The sequence below is a fragment of the Zootoca vivipara genome, chromosome 9 (genome assembly GCF_965207765.1).
Source record: "Zootoca vivipara chromosome 9, rZooViv2.hap1.1, whole genome shotgun sequence".
Lineage (NCBI taxonomy): Eukaryota > Metazoa > Chordata > Lepidosauria > Squamata > Lacertidae > Zootoca > Zootoca vivipara.
This window is the reverse complement of record NC_142592.1, coordinates 69,016,310-69,040,715: the sequence shown is the minus strand read 5'-3', so window position 1 is coordinate 69,040,715 and position 24,406 is coordinate 69,016,310. Positions and strand designations below refer to the sequence as shown.

At 44.9% G+C, this 24,406-nt stretch overlaps 2 protein-coding genes across 2 annotated transcripts; both read right to left on the bottom strand.

The window, feature by feature from the left end:
- Nucleotides 1–558: 558 nt before the first annotated feature.
- Nucleotides 559–10,120, bottom strand: LOC148684691 (C-type lectin lectoxin-Thr1-like). The gene is made up of 6 exons (XM_088652549.1): nt 10,116–10,120; nt 5,119–5,324; nt 3,586–3,665; nt 1,813–1,947; nt 1,390–1,501; nt 559–641 (listed from the first exon to the last, which is right to left on the bottom strand). Exons 1-6 carry the CDS (start codon nt 10,118–10,120, stop codon nt 559–561), a joined length of 621 nt encoding a protein of 206 aa, XP_088508675.1.
- Nucleotides 10,121–10,768: 648 nt separating this feature from the next.
- LOC148684690 (ovocleidin-17-like) lies at nt 10,769–18,413 on the bottom strand. The gene is made up of 6 exons (XM_088652548.1): nt 18,334–18,413; nt 16,912–17,117; nt 15,781–15,860; nt 12,874–13,008; nt 12,456–12,561; nt 10,769–11,975 (listed from the first exon to the last, which is right to left on the bottom strand). Exons 1-6 carry the CDS (start codon nt 18,411–18,413, stop codon nt 11,893–11,895), a joined length of 690 nt encoding a protein of 229 aa, XP_088508674.1. The 3' UTR covers nt 10,769–11,892.
- Between the last annotated feature and the right edge of the window lie 5,993 nt (nt 18,414–24,406).

Genomic DNA, 24,406 nt, shown 5'->3' with positions numbered 1-24,406 from the left:
CAGGGCTCTAGTAGACACTGCCATAAAAGTGCATTGGTTCTTTGCAAAGTAAAAGAGACCAGTTGAATGTCCTCGATGGCTTGCAATCTGAATCAGGATATTGGAGACATGTGAGTTGGGAGGGGCAGAAAGTAATAAAGGGAAGTAATTGACTCTTGTTTCAGGGGGAAGTGTTTAAATTCACAATGGAGTGAGGCATCTATTAGGGATGAGGAGACAGTTGTCCTCCTGACCTTGGTGGACTCCAACTCTCATCATCTCCACTCATCAAGGCCAGTTGTCTAGGATGATGCTAGTGGTGCTCAAGAAACACCTGACAGGCCACAAAGGTTCTTCATCCTGGGCTCCCAGGGAAGGGGGCTCTTGCTACTTGCAGGATTCAATTAGGTACATATTGCCGGCTACAGTGAGAGCAGGTCGCTGGAATACATGAGGCACTGGAATGGGGCAGTAGGGCAGTTCTGGTGTTTTCATATTCTGAAATAGGTGCAGGTAGAAAGACAGCGTTGGATGGAAGCCTCTGAGATTTGACGGGGTCAGCCAGAGAGAGCGAAGAGGTCAGGAGGATGGCAATTTTGGCTTATGTTTGCAAACATAGGACTCTACATTTTTGCAAGTTTCAGCTCTAAATTTCTCAAAACCTGGAAAAACACAGAAAAAATGGGCTTAGGCAGAGTGACATCAGGGGCTCCTAGGCATGCTGCTGCTGCTGGTGAGACCCCCACACCCTCAAAATACATGTGTTCCCCACCCCACGGTGGCCACAAAGAATGTCCTTTCTTATTATTCCATTCAAAAGAAACCCAGCCACCCATCCAATACTAAATTGGCCAAGGCGGGTGGTGAGATCTATGGGGAGGACCTTGAGTGGAAAGCAAAAGTGGATTAGGATGGTGTTCCCTGTCAGTCTGAGCCACTTTGGGAAGGCTAGATTCTTGTAAGGCAGCTTGGAAATACCTCTACCAAACAGATGAACGGGCTCTAAAGGAAGCCCTTCACTTCTGACTTCTTGGCCAAAGAGCAGGGAAGAAGCACATCTCATAGCCACAGTAGAAATTTAGAAAATACTGCAACCCGCACTGCATTGAGTGCAGCTGCTGCAAAGTACCAGTTCTGAGAGCAGACTTCTTACCGTCATACCTGCCAAGTTGCTGTCGGAGAAATAAGGGACCGGGTGGAAGTAGCAGACCGGAAGTAGCGCTGTCGCCATTTTGGTACTGGGCGAAGCATGCTCAGAAGTGACCTTTGATGCTGCTGTGCCCAGTTCCAAAATGGCCGCCGTGCCAGAATAAACTGGGGAAAAACAAAAAAATCCGTTTTTTCAGCTAGGAACAGCTGGAAAAACGGTGATTTCCCGGGGAATACGGGAGACTTGGCAGCTATGCTTACCGTCCGCACGAAACAAGGTGGCACATGAGTTGATGTCCTTATCATGAGGTTCTCCCTCAGCCCACGGTATGAACTCAGCTGCAGAGTCATCTGTCCACTTCCAGTTTCCATCCTGTACGGAAAAGAGAGTTGGTATGCTCTTTAGAAAGAACACATCACAGGGAGACACTTCCAAGACACAACACACTCCTTGATGATTCCACCCAAATGAACCACAGACAACATTATTTGAGCTGTAGGACATCAGCCAGGAGCCGACCATGACTGTTTGCGCCTCCAGAATGTCGAGTCCAGAGAACCTTCTCATAACATTTCAAGGACATCAGCTGGGGAAGCACCATAGAAGAATCTTCCCACTGAATTCATTGACTATCAGCTCCAACAGTCCTGACTGAGGAGGAGGAGGAAGCCCTGGAGCCTCACCTTATCCTCATCTGACAAGCCAATCCACACACGTAGTTCCATTGATTGTTTAAGGTTGTCAGCCAAGAAACCCAGTTCGTCCTCATCATGGATAGAGGCAAGCTCAGCAGTCTTGTCAAATACACGGCAGGCTTTCTGAGAGGTGGAAAAAAAGAATGAGTTTTATGCAACTAGAGCAGGCATCCCCAAACTTCAGCCCTCCAGATGTTCTGGACTACAATTCCAATCATCCCTGACCACTGGTCCTGTTAGCTAGGGATCATGGGAGTTGTAGGCCAAAATATCTGGAGGGCCACAGTTTGGGGATGCCTGAACTAGAGTTACGTTTGAATTGTCCTCAAGGTTGAATATTGGAAATTGCAATACATGGAAATCCAGCTCCAGACATGTGACTGATTGAAATGCAAGCTTTGTTTGGCCACCTGAGGTCCAGCATGGTGCAGTATCCCCTTTTGTGTCTCGCTCAGTTTCTTCATTATCTGATTTTAAATTAAATTCACCACTTTCAGTTTGTGATTTTGTTTATAAAAAGAAAAGTTCTCAGGAAAATTGAGCAGCGTTTGAGTGGACATTGCCCCAGTACAAAAACATTTGTTTGCAATTTCCCCTGATATACTGCAGCTTTGGCTGTTATTTTCTTTTTAATTTTTTAATGCTTTATTGAAATTAAAAAGAAACAGCAAACAAAAAAAATTATCCAGAAAATAGAGACAATAGTAGTAATTGTTACCTCAGATAACAATAAATTCTTCTTATATTTATGTCGACTTCTCGTCACCCCATCCTGTATCTACCACTTAATCCACCTAGCGCACTATTCATTCTCTTTTATTAATTTTCATTAATGATTTCTTCTCCTATAATTATCCATCATACCACAGAAGTCATTCAAGGCCTGTCATTGACATCATGTTATTACAATGTTCCTTAAGGTATTTTTGGTGCATGTCCCAATCTTTAATAAATGTTTGATCAGTATGGCATTCTGGCAGCTACCGTGGCATACAAGAATATCTACCTCGCTTTCTTAGGTATGTCTGAACCTAATATCCCCAAGCTTCCAGTTTTTTAATAAAGGAAATCTTAAAGATCTTTTTGAGCTCATTGTAGATTACCTCCCAAAATTCCTGCAGTTTCCAGGATTCTTAGGGGAAGTTCATGTTCCTCAAATGTGTGTTCAATGGCTGTTGTGGATTCTGCTCGCATCGTCTCTAAGATATGGTGGGTTTTCCAAGTTGTTCCTGATAAAATGATGTTGCTTATGAACCTATCTGTCCCTGGGGGCCCAGCTGAAAGCAGAACATGTTGGAGCCTTCTTCAAACCTGAGTAAGTGCTCCAACCTTTGGGGCAAGAGGGTCTTTTCTGGGATGATGAGCCCACCATCTCAAGCCATCTTAAAGAAGACCTGCCTACTTCCAGCTTATGAACAGCGTATCTATCCAATCACTATTCCCCAGAGCCTGCATATTTCCAGAATTGAGTTTCAGCCTGGTGACCCTCATCCAGCCCACTAGTGCTTCCACAGCTTCCTCAGCCTCATCTGAATCTGAGAAGAAAGATAAACAGATAAACTGAGCTGGTTGCCCAAGGCCTACTGAAGTAAAACCTCACTTCAGATCCATAAATGACATCCCATCAGCTCTTGAGATGAAAAACATGGCCATGAGATTGAGATTCATAACAGGTCTTCTGCAGAGACTCACAAGCATATCTTGTGGTTTGTGTCCTTACTCTTTCTAGACCCACTCAAAGCACCTGGAGGCCCCTCTTACCACTGCCTCGTGCCATGTCAGTGGGTTGGAAAAGACTCGATAGCAGCTTCTCTCATCTCTGATCCAGTTCTGCAGGCATCCTTGAGGTAACGGAGAGGGAGAACATTAGCATTCAACATGGTCGTGTCAGCATATGAAACAGTGGAAATAAGAAATATCTTTGGGGTGTCATAAAAGCCAAAGGGAAATTGAGCAGCCACAAAGAGGTGCCTAGTTATGGGGTCCACCACTTTTTTCTGCCCAAATAACAGAATATATTTTTATTGTATTGCATTAAATTATTTACCTGCCAATTTTCCACCCAACAGAAGCTAACGAGACTAACAGCAATAAATAACCTTATTTCAACCAATAATAAAAACCAGGAAGAAATAAATATTACTAAACCAAGAAAGTGTAGCTGTTCACTGCAACTATACTGGGGGGGGGGTTCCAAAGGTGTGGAGCCACCACAGAAAAGACCTACGGACAGATGAAGGTGGTGGACAGTCAAGTTTCCAAATGGAACAACTGTGTGCAGGGAAGAGGATACAGGCACAAACAAGTCCACAGTTTGCATGGGTCCATCCCATTCAGAGGCCTCAAGGTCAGCATGTTAAAATACACTGGGAGACATTAAAACTGGTACGATCTAAGTGCTATTGAAGCTGCGTGCTGTAAACAGAACAGGATTCTGTCTACTGCATTTTGAACCAAACAGTCTACAGAGGCAGACCCACACCTGACACATTACAGTAGTCTAGCCTGGACCATGACCAGCACATGGATCACAGTGGCTAAAATTCACCTCTTCAGAAAGGGGTGCCACTATTTTTATCCTCGGAAGCTGATTAAACACAATACACTGTTAGGGCTTTAAGTCATTAAGTTGTTAAGATGCTCAGTATATATATAGAGCATTTGTTTGGTTTGCCTGTGGGGTGTGGAGCAGCCATGCCTGAAAGCTCTGGAGGTGTCTGTGTTATCTGTGTGCAATAAAACTGTCTTCGAAAGTTGGGCTTCCGCGGGTTGTTACTGGCAAAGCTACAAGGCTTTTACCGCAACAAGAATCCAGCCGCTGTGCTTGATTAATTCTCTGCAAAGAGAACTGTTTCTGGTCTAGTTACAGGTAGGTAGCCGTGTTGGTCTGAGTCGAAGCAAAATAAAAAAAATTCCTTCAGTAGCACCTTAAAGACCAACTAAGTTTTTATTTTGGTATGAGCTTTCGTGTGCATGCATGTATCTGACGAAGTGTGCATGCACACGAAAGCTCATACCAAAATAAAAACTTAGTTGGTCTTTAAGGTGCTACTGATGGAATTTTTTTTATTTTGTTTCTGGTCTGCGCAGCAGAAGCGTTTTACTGGACTAGTGCAGAAAAAACTCTTATACATATCATCCAAGACTGGCTGGAATTGCCTGCTCTGATGCTTTAACCCAAAACGGCACACGAGAGTTTGGGCAGAAATGCCAATGGATCTACACTGGACTTTCTAATGCTGCCAGAAGCTGCAAGGAAACACCAACCACCTCCGAGATGAAATGATACCTTACCAGATGGACCATAGGGATTTTCTGCTTTTCTTATTCTCGTTGCAATGCCAAGATAGAGCTGGCATATCAGAACAAGGCTGATGCAAAGGAGGCTGAGCCTGGGGTCGGAGGAAGGCTGCATCTGGAGACAGAAAACACAAAACAGACAATTGCTAGGCTGAGTTTCCTGTATCCATTGGTCAGAAGGTGAGGCATTTTCTTTCTTTCTAATTGGAAAGAAGACACATTATCTCACCCACATAGAACAAAGCAAGGAGTTACAAATCCTCAAGTCCAAATCATTTTTACTTTATAGATTTATCAACTATGATTTGTTGGGGAGCTGGTTCATGAGATGCAAAGGTGCCCCATTGTTAGTTTGCTGCTCATTTTGGAGATATAGCTGCCATTCAAAGTCCAGCATGGAGAGTCAAAGAGATCAGAAGGGGGAAGATAACTCACCTGGTTTATCAACTTCTCTCTCTCTCTCTCTCTCTTTCTTCCTTATTCAAGTGTGCCAGTTGAGCTATGCCTGGGTGGGAAGCTGGTCCTTTTGTGTCATTTATAGTCTGATAGATGGGCAATGGCATGTGGTTAGGGTTGCCAGACTCAATCGAGGATAGGACTTCTGTGCCTTTAATTGCCCTGCTCTCTTTTGAGTCTGGAAACCTTAAACCAGCAGACCCTTTGTTTAATTTCCAAGCAAAGGGTCCACAGCTATGAGCTATGCCGTGCGGGGATAGTATAATAAAATAAATAATAATAACAATAATAACAATAATAACAATAATAATAACAATAATAACAATAATAATAATTCAGCACTGGATCCAAGCTGAAACAAAGCTGGAAAAAAGACTTCAAACATATTCTCCTAATACAGTACATCCCTCTCCCTCCCTCCCTTCTATCTCTTTATCCCTCTCTCCCTTCTCTCTCTCTCCCCCTTTCCTCCCTTCCCCTCTCCCTTCCTTCTCTCTTTCCCCTCCTCTCTCCTTCCTTCTCCCTCCCTCCCTTCTCCACACTCTCCCCTTCTTTCCTTCTCTCTCCCACTTCTCTCTCTCTCTCTCCATCGCTCCCTACTCCCTCTCTCTCCCTCCCTCTCTCCCTTCTCTCTCTCTCTCTTCCTTCTCTCTCTCACTCTCCTTCCTTCTGCCTCCCTCCCTTCTCTCTCTCTCTCTCTCTCTCTCTCTCTCTCTCTCTCTCTCTCTCTCTCTCCTTCCTTCTCTCCCTCTGTCTTTTCCTTCTCCCTCCATCCCTTTCCCTCTCTCCTCTCTCTCCCCCTTCCCTCCCTCCTTCCCTCCTCTCTCTCTCTTCCTCTCTCTCTCCCTTCCTTCTCTCCCTTTCTCTTTTCCTTCTCCCTCCCTCCCTCCTCTCTCTCTTTCCCTCTCTCCCCCTCTCCCCCCCTCTCTCCTTCCTTCCTTCTCTCTCTCTCCATTCCTTCTCTCTCTCTCCTTCCTTCTCTCTCTCTCTCTCTCTCTTTCTTCTCTCTCTCCCTTTCCCTCCCCACCATCTCTCCCTCTCCCCCTCCCTCCCCCCTCTCGTAGATTAAAAAATCTAATTGATGGTCCAGAGATGTTTGCTTTGCATTGACAGTTTGGGATTTTTCTTTTCTCATTTGAAAAGAATGTGTTTTATTGACTCTTAATTTCTTTGCCATGAAATGTACCATCAACGTTTGAGATTTAACGTTCATGACTGTGTTGAATGTACCCCATCCCCACCTGAAACACCTCCCCAGCTTTGACTTTTGGCTTAGTCTCTGCAATGGTGCTATGGTCTAAAGCTCTGAGCCTCTTGGGCTTGCCGATCAGAAGGTCAGCGGTTCAAATCCCCACAACAGGGTGCGCTCCCATTGCTCTGTCTTGGCTCTAGCAAACCTAGCAGTTCGAAAGCACACCAGCGCAAGTAGATAAATAGGTGCTGCTGTGGTGGGAAGCTAAACAGCGTTTCTGTGCACTCTGGTTTCCGTCACAGAGTCTCATTGCAGCAGAAGCAGTTTAGTCCTGCTGACCCAGAAAGCTGTCTGTGGACGAACACCGACTCCCTCGGCCTGAAAGCGGGATGAGTGCCACAACCCCATAGTTGCCTTTGACTGGACTTAACTGTCCAGGGGTCCTTTACCTTTTTTTAAACCCCTTTAGTTCCACTTCAAAACTGCTGTGAGAATCTGGTACCACTGAGCACTTCTCCAAGGACTGGCCAACTAAACAGCAATCTGGGAAAGCTACTCACCTGTCTGTCTGTCTTTCTTTCTTTCTCTGCTTCAGTTGCTGAAAATCATGTCAACTTTAACTTCTCCTGTTTGCGATCGTTTCAGAGGCTTTATAGATAATATTGTGGGGGGTGGGGTGGGGTGTCATATGCATTTGAGTTTGTAATAATCAGACAGATGCACTCAAGCCAAAAGCACACCCAGACCACTTTCCTTTCAAAGCTCTATGGATGAGCAGCCATCCAGGCAGCAGAAAGTGCAGGAAATTCTATAATGTTAGAAAATTATGGAGAAAGCATTGGACTAGGGTCTGGGAGAGCCCATGTTCCAAATCCCCACTCAGCCATGAAGCTCAGTGGGTGACTTTGGGCCACTAATTGTCCATGAAATGAATCTGAATCAAGACCGGCTGCTTGGAGGCAACACTGGGCTGAATGAAGGCCAAAGACTGGAACTGAATCTAGAGAAGGCTGCAAATCTTACTAGGCATTCTGTCTAAATCCTCAATCACTGATGTGTGTTTATCCAATTCAGAAAGTCAGCAATCGAATTCATTAATTTTCATACAGTTGTTCTATATTGAGGGTGCACCTGAGAAACTAAACTTTGTGTTTTTTTTGTGGCCTCCTTGTGTGAGGCCTATGAGTGTCTCAGAGTATGAATGGAGATATGTATGTTTGGAGTGTGAACAAAACCAGATGGTATGTGACTCTGAAGATAAAGGTAAAGAGATTGTTTGATTCTGAAGATAAAGATAGAGGGACTATTGAACCAGCTAATAGAATATAGAAAGCAGGATGGATAAGCAGGATGTACCAGGTCCGTATAGTTAAAGCTATACCACATCTTGTACTCCTTGTACATAAATATTATTTCTCCATCCTCCAGAGGATTCGGCTAATAACTTCCTGGAAACGTTAACTAATTGCACACAACTAAACCACTTTGCTTTGAATGAGATAGCCATCTTCACAAATCTGAAGCGCCCTCACATGGAAGATGGTCTGCAGTGGAGGACCTGAACCAGTAGATTCAAATGACAAGAAAGGAGATTCTGACTCAACATTAGGAAGAAATTTCTGGCAGTAAGAGCTGTTTGACGATGGAACAGACTCCCTGTTGGACTCTCGTTCCTTTGAGCTTTTTAAACCGAGCTTGGATGGCCACCTGTCCTGGATGCTTCAGTTGTGATTTCTGCATTGCAAGGGGTTGGGCTAGAGGACCTTTGGAGTTCTTTCTCATGTTACAATTCTACGATTCCATCAGTATCTATGTTCACCCCACTTTCCTCAGGGCCCTTCTGCTTGTCAGACACACTCTTGGGGAGCCTCTACTTCACACTGGGGCACTTGGCTTTAAGAAAAAGATGGAGAATTTCGGTGGTGGGACCGAAAAAAAGACTGCGGAATTTGGGTCCACTTCTACAGTCCATTTTGTGCTGAGCAGTAAGAAGCTGCCAGAGTAGCTTTTCACACAATTTTTCTGCCACCACCAGCATTTCCCACCATCGGGGAATATGCTGGTTCTTCCAACAGCCTCAGAAGATTACTGTGAACATTATCTGCATTACTCAAATCAGAAATATTTCCATTAAACCTAACAGGCAGGTTGCGGTGTTTTTTAAGGCTACTGCCGAGACAGTCTGTATTATTGCAGGCTGCTAGTTTATTAAATGTGCGTTTCTTTGGCTTACTCCGAGAAGCTGGCCATCTGACTGTGAAGTTGTTTTCTGCCTTCTGGTACAGGGAGAACTTTCCTTATGGAATAAAGTATCTGAGCAATGAGCAAAAGATTGCAGATAACCACGACTATTGCAATGATGTCCACCCACCTGATGGAACCCTGGGTTGGGTCATGAGTTGCTTCGGTGCATGTTTAGGAAATATAATAGAAGGTGGAAAAGGTTATCTACATACATTCATGCTCCACCAGAACCTCTGTTTTTTTAATGCAAATTTGTTTGTGCTTCCTGTCATGTCCATTCCTTTCAGCGTCCAAATAGCGCAGAGATACTTCACTTCTTGCATAAAAGTAATAGATGTTTTTGTCACTCTGGGAAGCTAATTGGAGGCAGACCCACAGAGATGAGTATCTCTCACAAGTTGCTCCGAAGGGAACCAGGTCCACAAAGGAGTCATTGGTTCCCAAAGTGGGCAGTAGCACCCCTTGTGGTGGGCAGTGGGATTACAAAGAGCAGTGGGGGTACAAAGAGGAACAAGGGGGGAGGGAGCACTGAAGCCTAGTGAATTCAAACCAGACAATGAGAAACTTATATCACTTCATGAAACCCATCCGTCGCATTAATAATCAACTGAATGGGGAAGTTGTTTTGAATGTGGGATCTTTCTGATCTTTCGGCAGTATTCTTTTACAGCTTCCTTCCATAATAATAATAATAATAATAATAATAATAATAATAATAATAATAATCTCATTTCTCCATACCAATTCTGGTTCCCATTTTTCTTTAATATAGATTAAAACTCCTCTCTTTTTCCTTTCTTCTGCCGCAATGAATTCCAATTCCAATTTATTATTTTTAATATCCTTTCATGTTTTTTTTATTAATATGCATTTCTTGGAGACATATTACATCCCAATTTTGTTTTTTCAATAAATGACTGAGTCTATTTCTTTTCTTTTTATTATTTAATCCATTTATGTTCCTAGAAACAGCCTTCAATTTCATTATTTTATACTGACTGTTTCAAAAAAAGCAGTTGGGCTGCTTGCCCATATAGGCTGGGTCTAATGAGGGTTTTGTTTTGTTTTTTAAAAGAAGCAGTTTAAGAAAGTTCTCTACGCCATCGCTATCACCACTTGGTGGGCTCGAAGTTGAGCACTAACCTGTGTCTGGTCCTATTCAAAATGAGTTTTCCATCACCGGCGCTCTAGCCATCTCTGCGATTGCTTCATCGCCCTCAGCTCCAGGGAAAACAATGGGGCTGTCTGGGCTCCATGCAATTGGAGAGGGCGCTTTGGAGCCAGACAGTCGATAGCCCTGGTTAACTCTGCATTCCAGCGGGCCACCAGGGAATCAGCTGAAAGGCCATCAACATGGGATAAAACATCACCTACCACTCTCTGGAAACCACTTGGATCCATTAAGTGGTGGGGGCGGACCATCCGAATTGGTCCCACCTCCCTGCAGAGGGGAAGGGTCACAGAGAAGTCTGGTTGGACCAGGAAGTGAAGGGGAGACTCCCCGAGATGCCTCCATGAACATCAAAGCTTATAGAGGAGTTGATTGCCCTCAAGGCACCATATTGCCAATGTGCCAAAGGTCTTATCCAGCACTTTGAAGTGGGTGCACAAATGACAGAGAAGCCACTGGGGCGGATGCAATATAGGAGTATTTATTACTGAAGCATATTTGCAGAGGCATGCACACATTTTAAAAAGTTTTGTTTCTCCATCAGAATGACAAAAACGTCAGGGATCTGCAGTGAAGTAGATCTCTTGGCATCTCAAAATGGTTGCGACGTTTCTTTCTGCAAGTGCGTCTGTTGCCCTCAACTCCACATCATCTTATGTATATTATACGAGGGATGGGGCACCTGCGAGGCTGTTCCCCTCCCAACTATATCCTCAATGGATTCAAGTTCAAAGAAAGGAGATTCCAGCTAAACACAAAGAAGAACTTTCTGAACGTAAGGTTTATTTGACAGTGGAATGGACTCCCTCAGAAGGTGGTGGACTCTCCTTCCTTGGAGGTTAGCAGAGGTTGGATGACCGTCTGTCAGAGATGTTTTCATTGTGATTCCTGCATTGCAGGGGGATTGGGCTAGAATACCCTCAGGGTCCCATCCACTTCCACGATTTTATGATTCTATGTACCATTAGGTGTGGACAACGGGACAATTGGAAGCTGAAAGTGAGCTCCGGATTACCAGGACGTGGGGACAGCAAGCGCTCCATGAATTGGTGGCATTACAGATTCCCCCCCCCCATAGATTTCCCTTCTAAATTGATGGGAAAGTGCATCTCAGAGGCCCTCCTCTTCCCCACTGATTGGTGCTAAGAGCAAGTCCCATTGGGAACGTCCTACTGCCACCGGGGGGGGGGGGTTGCTCTCATCTAATTAGTGCTGGACCCAAGCCCCTTTGGAAGACACCCTTTCAGCAACAAGCAGCTGGTTTGCGCTGAGAGCACAGCTGCAAGGGGGCTGGCTGCAAGTCCCACTTTGTCTTTTTGCAGGTGTGATTTTGATTCAAGCCGCACCTGCAAAGAGTCATTTCTCCTCTGCAGAGGGCTTGCTTTCACTAAGTCTTCAACCTTCCCAGGGCTCTAGTAGACACTGCCATAAAAGTGCATATTTGGTTCTTTGCAAAGTAAAAGAGACCACTTGCATGTCCTGAATGACTTACAATTAGGGGAAAAAAAGATACAGGAGACATGGGGGAGGGGAGAAGTAAATAAAAGGAAGTAGTTGACTGCTGTTTCAGCGGCATGTGCTGAAATTCACAATGGATTCAATTAGGTATATCGCAGGCTACAGTGAGAGCAGGACGCTGGTAGAAAGACAGCATTGGATGGAAGCCTCTGAGATTTGATGGGATCAGCCAGAGAGAGTGAAGAGGTCAGGAGGATGCATTTGCTGGCCTATGTTCACAAATAAAGGCTTCTTCATATAGGCAACTCTCAGCTCTAAATCTCATAAAAACTGGAAAGAAAAACAGAAATGGCAGAGTGACGTCAGGGGCTCCTAGGCATGCTGCTGCTGGTGGGACCCCCACACCCTCAAAATACATGCACCCCCACCCCCACGGTGGCCCCAAGAATGTCCTTTCTTCTTATTCCATTCAAAAGAAACCCAGCCACCCATCCAATACTAAATTGGCCAAGGCGGGTGGTGGGATCTCTGGGGAGGACCTTGAGTGGAAAGCAAAAGTGGATTAGGATGGTGTTCCCTGTCAGTCTGAGCCACTTTGGGAAGGCTAGATTCTTGTAAGGCAGCTTGGAAATACCTCTACCAAACAGATGAACGGGCTCTAAAGGAAGCCTTTCACTCCCGACTTCTTGGCCAAAGAGCAGGGAAGAAGCACATCTCATAGCCACAGTAGAAATTTAGAAAATGCTGCAACCCGCACTGCATTGAGCATGGCAGCTTCAAATCCCCAAGCCATGAGAGCGGACTCCTTACCGTCCGAGCGAAACAAGTAGACACATGAGCTACCACTCTGAGGTTCTCCCTCAGCCCACGGCATGAACTCGGCTGCAGAGCCATCTGTCCACTCCCAATTTCCATCCTGTATGGACAAGAGAGTTGGTATGCTCTTTAGAAAGAACAGATCACAAGGAGACACTTCCAAGGACACAACACACTCCTTGATGATTCCACCCAAACGAACCACAGACAACATTATTTGAGCTGCAGGACATCAGCCAGGAGCTGACCAAAACTGTTTGCACCTCCAGTATGTTGAGTCCAGAGAACCTTCTCAAAACATTTCAAGGACATCAGCTGGGGAAGCACCATAGAAGAATCTTCCCACTGAATTCATTGACTATCAGCTCCAACAGTCCTGACTGAGGAGGAGGAGGAAGCCCTGGAGACTCACCTTATCCTCATCTGACAAGCCAATCCACACACGTAGTTCCACTGGAATTAGAAGCATATTAGACACCAAACGCAGTTCTTCCGCATCATGGATAGAGGCAAGCTCAGCAGTTGGGTCAAATACACGGCAGACTTTCTGAGAGGTGGAAAAAAGAATGAGTTTTATGCAACTAGAGTTACCTTTGAATTGTCCTCAAAGTCAGGCTCAAGGTTGAATATTGCAGTCGCAATACATGGAAATCCAGCTCCGGACATGTGACTGATTGAAATGCAAGCTTTGTTTGGCCACCTGAGATCCAGCATGGTGCAGTATCCCCTTTTGTGTCTCGTTCAGTTTCTTCATTATTTGATTTTAAATTAGATTCTCCACTTTCAGTTTGTGATTTTGTTTATAGAAAGAAAAGTTATCAGGAGAATTCAGCAGCATTTAAGTGGACATTGCTCCAATATAAAAAACATTTGTTTGCAATTTCCCCTGTTATACTGCAGCTTTGGGTGTTAATTTCAATAATATACTTTATCCACAATTTCCTCTAATACAGTGGCGCCAACTGGGGGACAGGGGGCCAAGAGCCCCACAAATCTTCAAAGAAGTGGCCAGGGCCCCTCAAAATTCTCTGGTGTCTGTGTGTGCATACCTCATAATGTGCTTACCTCACTTGCATACACTGCATGTCATGCGCAGTGTATGTGTGCTTGTTCAAAATATTTTTTGATGTGTGTTATTTCAGGACATGCTAGATCGAGTTGCTCTCATAAAAAGGTGCTTCAGAGCCAAATTTTTCCCCATCATCCCTGTAAGGGGGGGGGATTATAGAGAACCCTCCCCCCTCATCAGAAGCAGCCCGTCTCCAAGCAGTCATGAGAGCGAGGGGTCTGAAGGGGTGAGTCAGGGAACGGAGAGGGAGTGCCAGGGCTCTGGCAACACTAAAGAGCCTCTGCTCCATAGGGAGGAAGAGAGGGAGGCGGGAAGAGTGGACAGGAATAGGTCAGACAGAAGACCTGTCCCTCCTACGCCAGAATTGAGAAAGAGGAGGAAAGGGAGGCGCTTCTCAGTTCCGAGGCTTTTATGCTGGTCGCGAACGCGGAAGGATTTAGTGCAGGAATCTGACTCGAGCGGGTAGACATGGGATGAGCAATCCGTTACACTGTAAATAATGTGCACCAATAAAAACGTCTGAAAGACAAGCATGTGGATGGTCGTTACTCAAGAGTAGTCACAACAAACCCTGACAATCCCCATCTAATGAATTGCATGTGCAGTTTTAAGGCAGCCAGATCCATCATGCAGCACGCTCGGGCAATGTCCAGTGGCGTAGTGGTCATTTTATGTCTGCGCAGAAGCTGGACACAACAGCCAACATGTCCCCAAGGAGAGGTGAAAGCCTTGCCTTGAAAGAATGAAAAAGTGCAGGTAGTTGTGTTGATCAGTTCATATATTCCTTTCCCCAAGGAGGAACAGTACCTGGCAAAAGACCCATTCTATTGGGATAGACTTGGCTGATTGGGACATGGTAGGAGAATGCCAGGAAAGGCCCTACCATAGCAGGGGCATCACTGCTATTTATTTGGACAGGGCAGCTTGAGGTCAGAGCAGTGCAAGCAAACTAGCTGGTGCATCAGATGACATCCCTCAGGGTACTCAGCACGGCTGTTATTTTCCTGGTGGGCTTCAGTGACTCCCACACCAAACATTTCAAGCACCTTTAGTAAACATGTAGCTTATACCCAAGAACCATGGGAACTGTAGCCCTGTGGACAGCAACCTACAGCTCCCTGCACTCTTAGGGGAACTCCACGTTCTTCAAATGTGTGTTCAGTGGCTGTTGTGGATCTTGCTTGACTCATCCCTTATTGTATAAGTTGTTCTGACTTGCTCTAACATACTTTGGGTTCTCCATGCTATTCCCAACAAATGGGCATCATTTATGAACCCACCTGTCCCTGGGGGCTCACTTGAAAGCAGAACATATTGGAGCCTTCTTCAAACCTGAGTAAGTGCTCCAACCTTTGGGGCAAGAGGGTCTTTTCTGGGATGATGAGCCCACCATCTCAAGCCATCTTAAAGAAGCCTATGAACAGCGTATCTATCCAACCACTATCCCCCAGAACCTGCACCTTTCCAGGATTATAATAATAATATCTTTATTACGGTCATAGACCAGCAAAAAAAGAAAAAGAAAACCAATAATACATAAAATAGATAGTTCTTGAGTATCATCTTTGAATAATACTGTTTCATAATCCTATTTTAAGTTAAAATTCGGTTAAAATTTAATGAGGGATAGTTCCCTTTAACTATTGTCCGCTGAGAATTAATAGGCGGCTTTAGCCTTTCCAGGATTGAGTTTCAGCCTGGTGGCCCTCATAGGGCTCGTAGGGCTTGCAAGACAGAGCTGTTCTGCTCGGCCTTTGGACTGACGCAGGGGGGTTACCCTCCCCTAAGGTTTTCTCTTATAATGGTTTTATCTTACTTAATTTTATTTTAAAATTGAATTTTAACATTGTATTAATCTGCATTTTAATTGAATTGGTTTTTTTTTAACTTGTGTTGATATTTTTGCTGTTAGCCGCCCTGAGCCCGGTCTTGATTGGGAAGGGCGGGGTATAAATAAATAAATAAATAAATAAATAAATAATCCAGCCCACTAGTGGTCCACAGCTTCCTCAGCCTCATCTGAATCTGAGAAGAAAGATAAACTGATATACTGAGCTGGTTGCCCAAGGCCTACTGAAGGAAAACCTCACTTCAGATCCATAAATGACATCTCATCAGCTCTTGAGATGAAAAACATGGCCATGGGATTGAGATTCATAACAGGTCTTCTGCAGAGACTCTCAAGCATATTTTGTGTTTTGTGCCCTTGCTCTTTCTGGACCCACTCAAATACCTAGAGGCCCCTCTTACCATTGCTTCGTGCCATGTCAGTGGGTTGGAAAAGACTCGATAGCAGCTTCCCTTTTCTCTGGTCCAGCCCCGGAGGCATCCTTGAGGTAATGGAAATGAAGAACATTAGCACATGAAACAGTGGAAATAAAATATATTTGGGGTGCCATAAAAGGCAAAGGGAAATTGAGAACCTGCAAAGAGGTGCCAGGTTACAGGGTCCACCATTTTCTTGGTCCCCAATATGACGTATAATATTTTCATTGTATTGCATTAAATTATTTACCTGCCAATTTTCCAGCCAAGGGAAGCTAATGAGACTAACAGCAATAGATAATCTTATTTCAACCGATAATTAAAACCAGTAGGAAATAAATACTATTAAACCAAGAATGATTCACTGCAAACAAGTTGAAATTCTAATAGCAAAAGGCTATTCCAAAAATATGGGGAAAGAATGATTCATGTGAAGTCTCTTTGGCTCTTTAAGGCCTTCTGAAAAGTGTAGCTGTTCACTGCAACTATACTTGGGGTAGCTCAACTGACAGATGAAGATGGTGGACAGACAAGTTTCCACCTGGAACGTCTGTGCGCACGGAAGAGGATACAGGCACAAACAAGTCCACAGTTTGCATGGGTCCATCCCATTCAGGGGCCTCAAGGTCAGCATGTTAAAATGCACTGGGAGACATTAAAACTGGTATGATCTAAGTGCTATTGAAGCTGCGTGCTGTAAACAGAACAGGATTCTGCCTACTGCATTTTCAACCAAACAGTCTACAGAGGCAGACCCACACCTGACACATTACAGTAGTCTAGCCTGGACCATGACCAGCACATGGATCACAGTGGCTAAAACTCACCTCTTCAGAAAGGGGTGCCACTATTTTTATCCTCGGAAGCTGATTAAACACAATACACTGTTAGGGCTTTAAGTCATTAAGTTGTTAAGATGCTCAGTATATATAGAGCATTTGTGAAACACAATACACATCATCCAAGACGGGCTGGAATTGCCTGCTCTGATGCTTTAACCCAAAACGGCACACGAGAGTTTGGGCAGAAATGCCGATGGATCTACACTGGACTTTCTAATGCTGCCAGAAGCTGCAAGGAAACACCAACCACCTCCGAGATGAAATGATACCTTACCAGATGGACCATAGGGATTTTCTGCTTTTCTTATTCTCATTGCGAAGCCAAGAGAGAGCTGGCATATCAGAACAAGGCTGATGCAAAGGAGGCTGAGCCTGGGGTCGGAGGAAGGCTGCATCTGGAGACAGAAAACACAAAACAGGCAATTGCTAGGCTGAGTTTCCTGTATCCATTGGCCAGAGGGCGAGGCATTCTCTTTCTTTCTAATTGGAAAGAACACACATTATCTCACCCACATAGAACAAAGCAAGGAGTTACAAATCCTCAAGTCCAAATCATTTTTACTTTATAGATTTATCAATTCTTGGGGAACCAAGAGATGCAAAGGTGCCCCATTGTAAGTTTGATGCTCACTTTGGAGATATAGCTGCCATTCAAAGACCAGCATGGAGAGTCAAAGAGATCAGAAGGGGGGAGATAACTCACCTGGTTTATCAACTTCTCTCTCTCTCTCTCTCTCTCTCTCTCTCTCTCTCTCTCTCTCTCTCTCTCTCTCTCTCTCTCTCTCTCTCTCTCTTGCTGATTCTTCCTTATTCAAGTGTGCCAGTTGACCTACGCCTGGGTGGGAAGCTGGTGTTTATGTGTCATTTATAGTCTGATAGGTGGGCAATGGCATTTGGTGGGAGACACTTGGCAGCACAAGGGAAGATTTCTGGTTGAACCCAAACACACACCAAGAGCCTTTACATCTGAACACATAAGTACAGAAAGATCTCTTTCTCCTGAAAGCTGCCATGGATTGAAAAATATCCAACTGCTATGAAGTGGAAATTAGCCAGGAGGAGGAGAGTCATCACTGGCAAGGAGAAAGTAAGAAGGTAGGAAGAGTGCTGCTGGATCTGCCCACCTGTTTTGCAAAATGTGGTCATTGCTGCTTCTCTCCACATTGCAATCTGGCTGAGATGGACATGGAGAGTGTCTGTTCTACCACAAGCACATCTCCAGGGTGATCATGAATGGCCGGGTGAGATTTTTGTCCACTCAGTTTCCTGATCTGGAATGGGGTGGGGGATATCACCTTCTGCGCAGGGTGCAACCGAAGTGGAAAGGTAGGGCTGTGTGATCCCCTGATCCACTGGGTCTCTGGGATTGTGGGACAGTGGACCAGAACCTGCCTTAAAGGTGTGGTGCTTGCTATAACAGCGGTGTCACTGAACACCTCTTGCTTGATCAAAGGCAGGGATCAAAAGCAGTGGAAGCCACTGGTGAGAAATCTTTTTCGGGGTTGGCATAACTCTGTGGTGGAGGCTCTGCTTTTGGAGACAGAAGGCTCCAGATTTGTTTCCCCACCATCTTCCACTAGGGCTGGAAGAGAGTCCTGCCTGGACCATACTGAGCCAGATGTTCCAGTGAGTGGACCTAACATGAAGGAGTGACATCTGTTCCTCTGAACTTTTTCACTCTTGCATGAAAACTTACTGGTCCAAGGTGTCGCCCAGAATGGCACCTTCCTTCATGCTATCTTCCTTCCTTGCTATCCTCTTCTGATCCAAATGCATGAGTGCATAAGACTGGTGTATACCAGGCAACCCCAAACTGTGGCCCTCCAGATGTTTTGGCCTACAACTCCCATGATCCCTAGCTAAGAGGACCAGTGGTCAGGGATGGTGGGAATTGTAGTCCAAAACATCTGGAGGGCCGAAGTTTGGTGATGCCTGGTGTATACTTTCCCACATGTCGTCATCATCAACAAATGTTCTTGCAACTCAGTTGGCATCATCAAGAGGAATCCATTCGCCATCAACTGATAAGACAGGGCATGAAACATTGCATTCCTTTGCCTAATCAGAGTACAGATTGAAATCCTGCCCACCAACTGATGCAGTTTGTGGGCTGTTATGAGCACATCCTGATATACCCAGGAGGAGTTTAGTTTCAGAAGAACTGCTCCCCTGTCTTCTGTAGCAGACGTACAGAGTGTTCACACCCACAACAGTGCACTTCAAAGGCCACATCTTGCTTTTCAATGAATATGTAGTTAAATAACCTCAGGCTGTGCACCTTACAGGGGGGACAGTTGTGCAAGGGTTCTGAGGTGGATGTGAGTGTGGTGCCTTAGCCCCACAAAGCAGAGGGTGAAATCATGATACCATTCACTTTCATTGTATATGTAGGCGAGTAATACACTATTTCAATTTGTTTTTAAAGTCCAAAGGAAATCCAGATTTAGTGAAAGATGGCTCCATATACTGCTCCTTTTCAGCAACTAGTGATAAAATTGGGAATTGATCTTTACTTTTGTTTAATTCTATCAATGCCATACTAATATGATATAATCTGATGTTTGTCTCATTTTTATAAAACTGGTTTGGTCATTCTTAGCAACTGATGCTATGGCTTGCTGGATTCTGTTTCCTAAGGATGCTCTTAAGATCTTTGAATCGGCATCAATCAGTGATCAGCAACCCTGATGAACCCTCCAATGATGGCACCACTCCTCTGCAAATGGCATATATATAGGCGTCTGTGCCACTACTAAAAGTCTCCCCCAGGCCCATTGATTTTATCGTTTTTTAATAAAATTCCATGACACATTGTCAAATGCCTTTTCTGCATTGACAAACATTAATGGTAGCCTTGTTTGTCTAACACAGTCAAAATAAAATAAAAAATTGTCCAGCAGTACCTTAGAGACCAACTAAGTTTGTTCTGGGTACAGTGGTACCTCATGTTGCAAATGGGATCCGTTCCAGTGGCCCGTTCACAACATGGAAAGGCTGCAACATGAAGCGCCGCATCTGCCCATGCGTGTGATGCAATGCGGTGCTTCTGTGCAAAGCAAGATTTGGCACTTCTGCACATGTACAAAGCATGAAATCGCACTTCTGTGCATGCACGCAGGTTACAGACGCGCTGAACCCGGAAGTAACCCATTCCAGGACTTCCAGGTTCAGCGTGTCTGTAACCTGAAAAGACGCAACATGAAGCGGATTTATCAAGAGGTATGACTGTATAAGCTTTCGTGTGCATTCACACAGGTATCTGAAGAAGTGTGGATGTACACGAAAGCTTATACCCAGAACAAACTTAGTTGGTCTCTAAGGTGCTACTGGACAATTAATAATGGCTGTTTGTCACTTCTCTCCTCCAAGTACTCCAATATGTCAATTACAGTTCTGATGTTATCTTTCATTTGACGTCCCTGTAGGAAACCTGCTGGTTCTTCATTTATTGTGTCTTTTAATATACTTTTTAATCTATTTGCCAGAATAGCTGCAAAAAGTTTATAATCATTATTTAAGAGGGATATTGGTCTATAATTATGAACTGATGTTGAATCTGTATCCTGCTTCGGGATTAGTGTTATGAATGCGTCTTGCCACGATTCTGGCAATTGCCCTTTACATAATATCTCATTCATAACCTCCATAAGCGGTTGTGTTGGGATTCTTTCAATTTCTTATAAAAAGAAGCTGGTAAACCATCTGGGTCTGGTGTTTTCCAAGTTTTACATTAGAAATTGCCTGCTGAATTTCCATCATAGTAATTGGAAAGTCCTGTAAAAGAAATGGAGTGGCCCTCATAGTCAACAAAAGAGTGGCAAAAGCTGTACTGGGATGCAATCTCAAAAATGATAGAATGATCTCGATACGAATCCAAGGCAGACTTTTTAACATCACAGTAATCCAAGTTTATGCACCAACTAACGATGCACAGTAATCCAAGTTTTTGCACCAACTAACGATTGACTACAGTAATTCTATGAAGACTTAAAACACCTTCTAGAAATGATACCAAAGAAGGATGTTCTTCTCATTATAGGGGATTGGAATGCTAAAGTAGGGAGTCAAGAGATAAAAGGAACAACTGGCAAGTTTGGCCTTGGAGTTCAAAACGAAGCAGGGCAAAGGCTAATAGAGTTCTGTCAAGAGAACAAGCTGGTCATCACAAACACTCTTTTCCAACAACAGAGAACGCAAAATATGGTCTGAAGCTCAACATCAATAAAACCAAGATCATGGCCACTGGTCCCATCACCTCCTGGCAAATAGAAGGGGAAGAAATGGAGGCAGTGAGAGATTTTACTTTCTTGGGCTCCTTGATCACTGCAGATGGTGACAGCAGTCACGAAATTAAAAGACGCCTGCTTCTTGGGAGAAAAGCAATGACAAACCTAGACAGCATCTTAAAAAGCAGAGACATCACCTTGCCGACAAAGTTCCGTATAGTTCAAGCTATGGTTTTCCCAGTAGTGATGTATGGAAGTGAGAGCTGGTGAGAGCTGGACCATAAAGAAGGCTGATCGCCAAAGAATTGATGCTTTTGAATTATGGTGCTGGAGGAGACTCTTGAAATTTTTTAAACAGGTATTTTTTCTGTTTTGTCTTGGTTTTCTTTCCCTTCTTGATATAATTCCCTAAAGTAGTTTAAATTATTTTAAATTATTTCCCTTGGATCATCAATAATTTCCCCCAACTTCGAATTTGTTTATCACATTTTCTTTTTGTTTACTCCTTAATTGCCAAGCTAACATTCTTCCCAGTTTATTAGAGAATTCAAAGTTTCTTTGTTTTGACATTTTTATTTTCCATTCGATTTTTGGTTCAAGAGTATTGACATCTGAGTTTGTAACGTTTTAATGTTTTGTTTCGCTTTCGCATTTCCTGGAGTTTGGCATAAATCTTTTTCATTTTCCTTAATCTCTTCCAAAATTTCCAATCTTTTCTTTGTCCTTGCCACATCTATAACGCTGAGCTATCTTGGCTAACCTTTTTTTTATGCAACCATAAAGGGGTCCAATAAACACTAAATATTATTTTCTGTTGTATTAGTCTTAATTTTAAATCTAATAACACCTTAGGTTTTGGATCTAATACATTTCCCAAATGTCTGGGTAATAATGAAAGTTCAAGTTCTGTATTCCAATCAGCTTTTGCAGTCTGTATATTGAACTTGTGTGTTGCTATAAAAATAAAAATCTCCTTATGCTCAGTTGGTAGCTCTGCTTTGGAGACTATTTGCCACTAATGCTTGGATATGTGTGTTTCCTTGCCCCTTCTGACACAGAAAATAGCTGGGAATCTGATGTAGAACTCCAGATTAGCTTCTTTTTGCCATGCATCTTGCTGGGAGGGTTTTGGGGACAGTTGAAGGGGAGACTCCCTGAGATGCCTCCATGAATATCAAAGCTTATAGAGGAGTCGATTGCCATCAAGGCACCATATTGCCAACGTGCCCAGGGCCGGTGCTAGGGTTTTTTGCGCCCTAGGCGAGATCACCTTATGGCCCCCCCCCCGGGCGTCTGCCTCCTTTTTGCGGGCCTGGCCTAGCCTTCACCCCCTTCCCTTCCCAGTGCCCCTCTCGCTTACCTGCAATGGCTGGGTTGCTCTGGCCGCCCTCGGGCTTCAGCCATGGACCCCTGGGTGCAACAGCAGCTGCTCCCGCCTGCCCGAGAAGTAGAGCGCGCCGACAGCGCTTGGAGCCGCAGGCCCGGCTCTGGCACTTGCGCGCTGCAGGAAGGGGCTGCTCTCGCCCCACGTGTCCTCCACACGCTGCTGTCCTCGGCGCTCTGGGCACGCCTGAGCTGCACCAGTGCCACTGCTGCCGCCCGCCCTGGATGCGGGTAGGTGGCGTCGGGGCGCAGCAGCCGTGTGACAGAGCGACTCCTGCGAAGCCAGCAGCACTCCCCATCGTGCCAGCGCCCCCTCCATTTTGGCGCCCTGGGCAACTGCCTAGTTCGCCTTAATGGATGCACCGGCCCTGAACGTGCCAAAGATCTTAGCCAGCACATTGAAGTGGGTGCACAAATGAAAGAGAAGCCACTGGGGCGGATGCAATATAGGAGTATTTATTACTGAAGCATATTTGTAGAGGAATGCACACATTTTTAAAAGTTATGCTTCCCCATCAGAATGACAAAAACATCAGGAATCTGCAGTGAAGGAGGGTCCTTTCTTCTGGTCATTGTCCAGTAGATCTCTTGGCATCTCAAAATGATTGTGACATTTCTTTCTGCGAGCGGGTCTGTTGCCCTCACTCCACATCATCTTATGTATAATATACGAGGGATGGGGCACCTGCAAGGCTGTTCCCCTCCCAACTATACCCTCAATGGATTCAAGTTCAAAGAAAGGAGATTCCAGCTACAGACAAGGAAGAACTTTCTGAGCGTAAGGATTGTTTGACAGTGGAATGGACTCCTTCAGAAGGTGGTGGACTCTCCTTCCTTGGAGCTTTGAAAGCAGAGGTTGGATGACCATCTCCCAGGGATGTTTTCATTGTGATTCCTGCATTGCAGGGGGATTGGGCTAGAATACCCTCAGGGTCTCATCCACTTCCACAATTTTATGATTCTATGTAACATTAGGTGTGGCCAACGGGACAACTGGGAGCTGAAAGTGAGCTCCTGATTAAACCTTTGCAAGCAGTACATGGGGACAGCAAGCACTCCTTGAATTGGTTGCATTACATATGGTATTCCCCCCCCATAGATGTCTCTTACAAATTGATGGGAAAGTGCATCTCAGAGGCCCTCCTCTTCCCCACTGATTGGTGCTAAGAGCAAGTCCCATTGGGAACGTCCTACTGCCACCAAGGGGGGGGGGGGAAGCTTGCTCTCATCAAATTGGTGCTGAACCTAAGCCCCTTTGGAGACACCCTTTCAGCAACAAGCAGCTGGTTTGCGCTGAGAGCACAGCTGACTTGCTTTCCCGTCTTCACGTCCTTGGTGAGAGAGGTTGGATCCAGCCCAACTCTCAGAACTGGTTTCCCAGGGCTCTAGTAGACATTGCCATGGGAGTGCATTGGTTCATTGCAGGGTAAAAGAGACCAGTTCCATATCCCAATCAGCTTTCAATCTGAAAAAAGGCAGAAGAGACAGAGGGGGAAGCGAGGGGGGAGAAGTAAATAAAGGGAAGTAATTGACTCTTGTTTCAGGGGGAAGTGTTTAAATTCACAATGGGCTGAGGCATCTATTAGGGATGAGGAGACTGTTGTCCTCCTGACGTTGGTGGACTCCAACTCTCATCATCTCCGCTCATCATGGCCAGTTGTCTAGGATGATGCTAGTGGTGCTCAAGAAACACCTGACAGGCCACAAAGGTTCTTCATCCTGGGCTCCCAGGGAAGGGGGGTCTTGCTACTTGCAGGATTAAATTAGGTACATATTGCCGGCTACAGTAAGAGCAGGATGCTGGAATAGATGAGGCACTGGAATGGGGCAGCTGGGCAAGTTCTGATGTTTTCATATTCTGAAAAAGGTGCAGGTAGAAAGACAGCATTGGATGGAAGCCTCTGAGATTTGATGGGGTCAGCCAGAGAGAGCGGAGAGGCTATTCGTGCTGAGACTTTGGTTCATGCTCACAAATGTAAGCATATTTATTCTTGCAGTGCTGAGCTCTAAATAGCATATAACCTGGAAAGAAAAAGAGAAACAAGCTCAGAGAGAGTCAACAGCAGACAGCAGGGGCTCCTTGGCACCCCCCACATGACCCCCCCCCCATCGTTGCCACAAAGAATTTCCCTTAGTGTTCCCCCATTCAAAAGAGGTCCA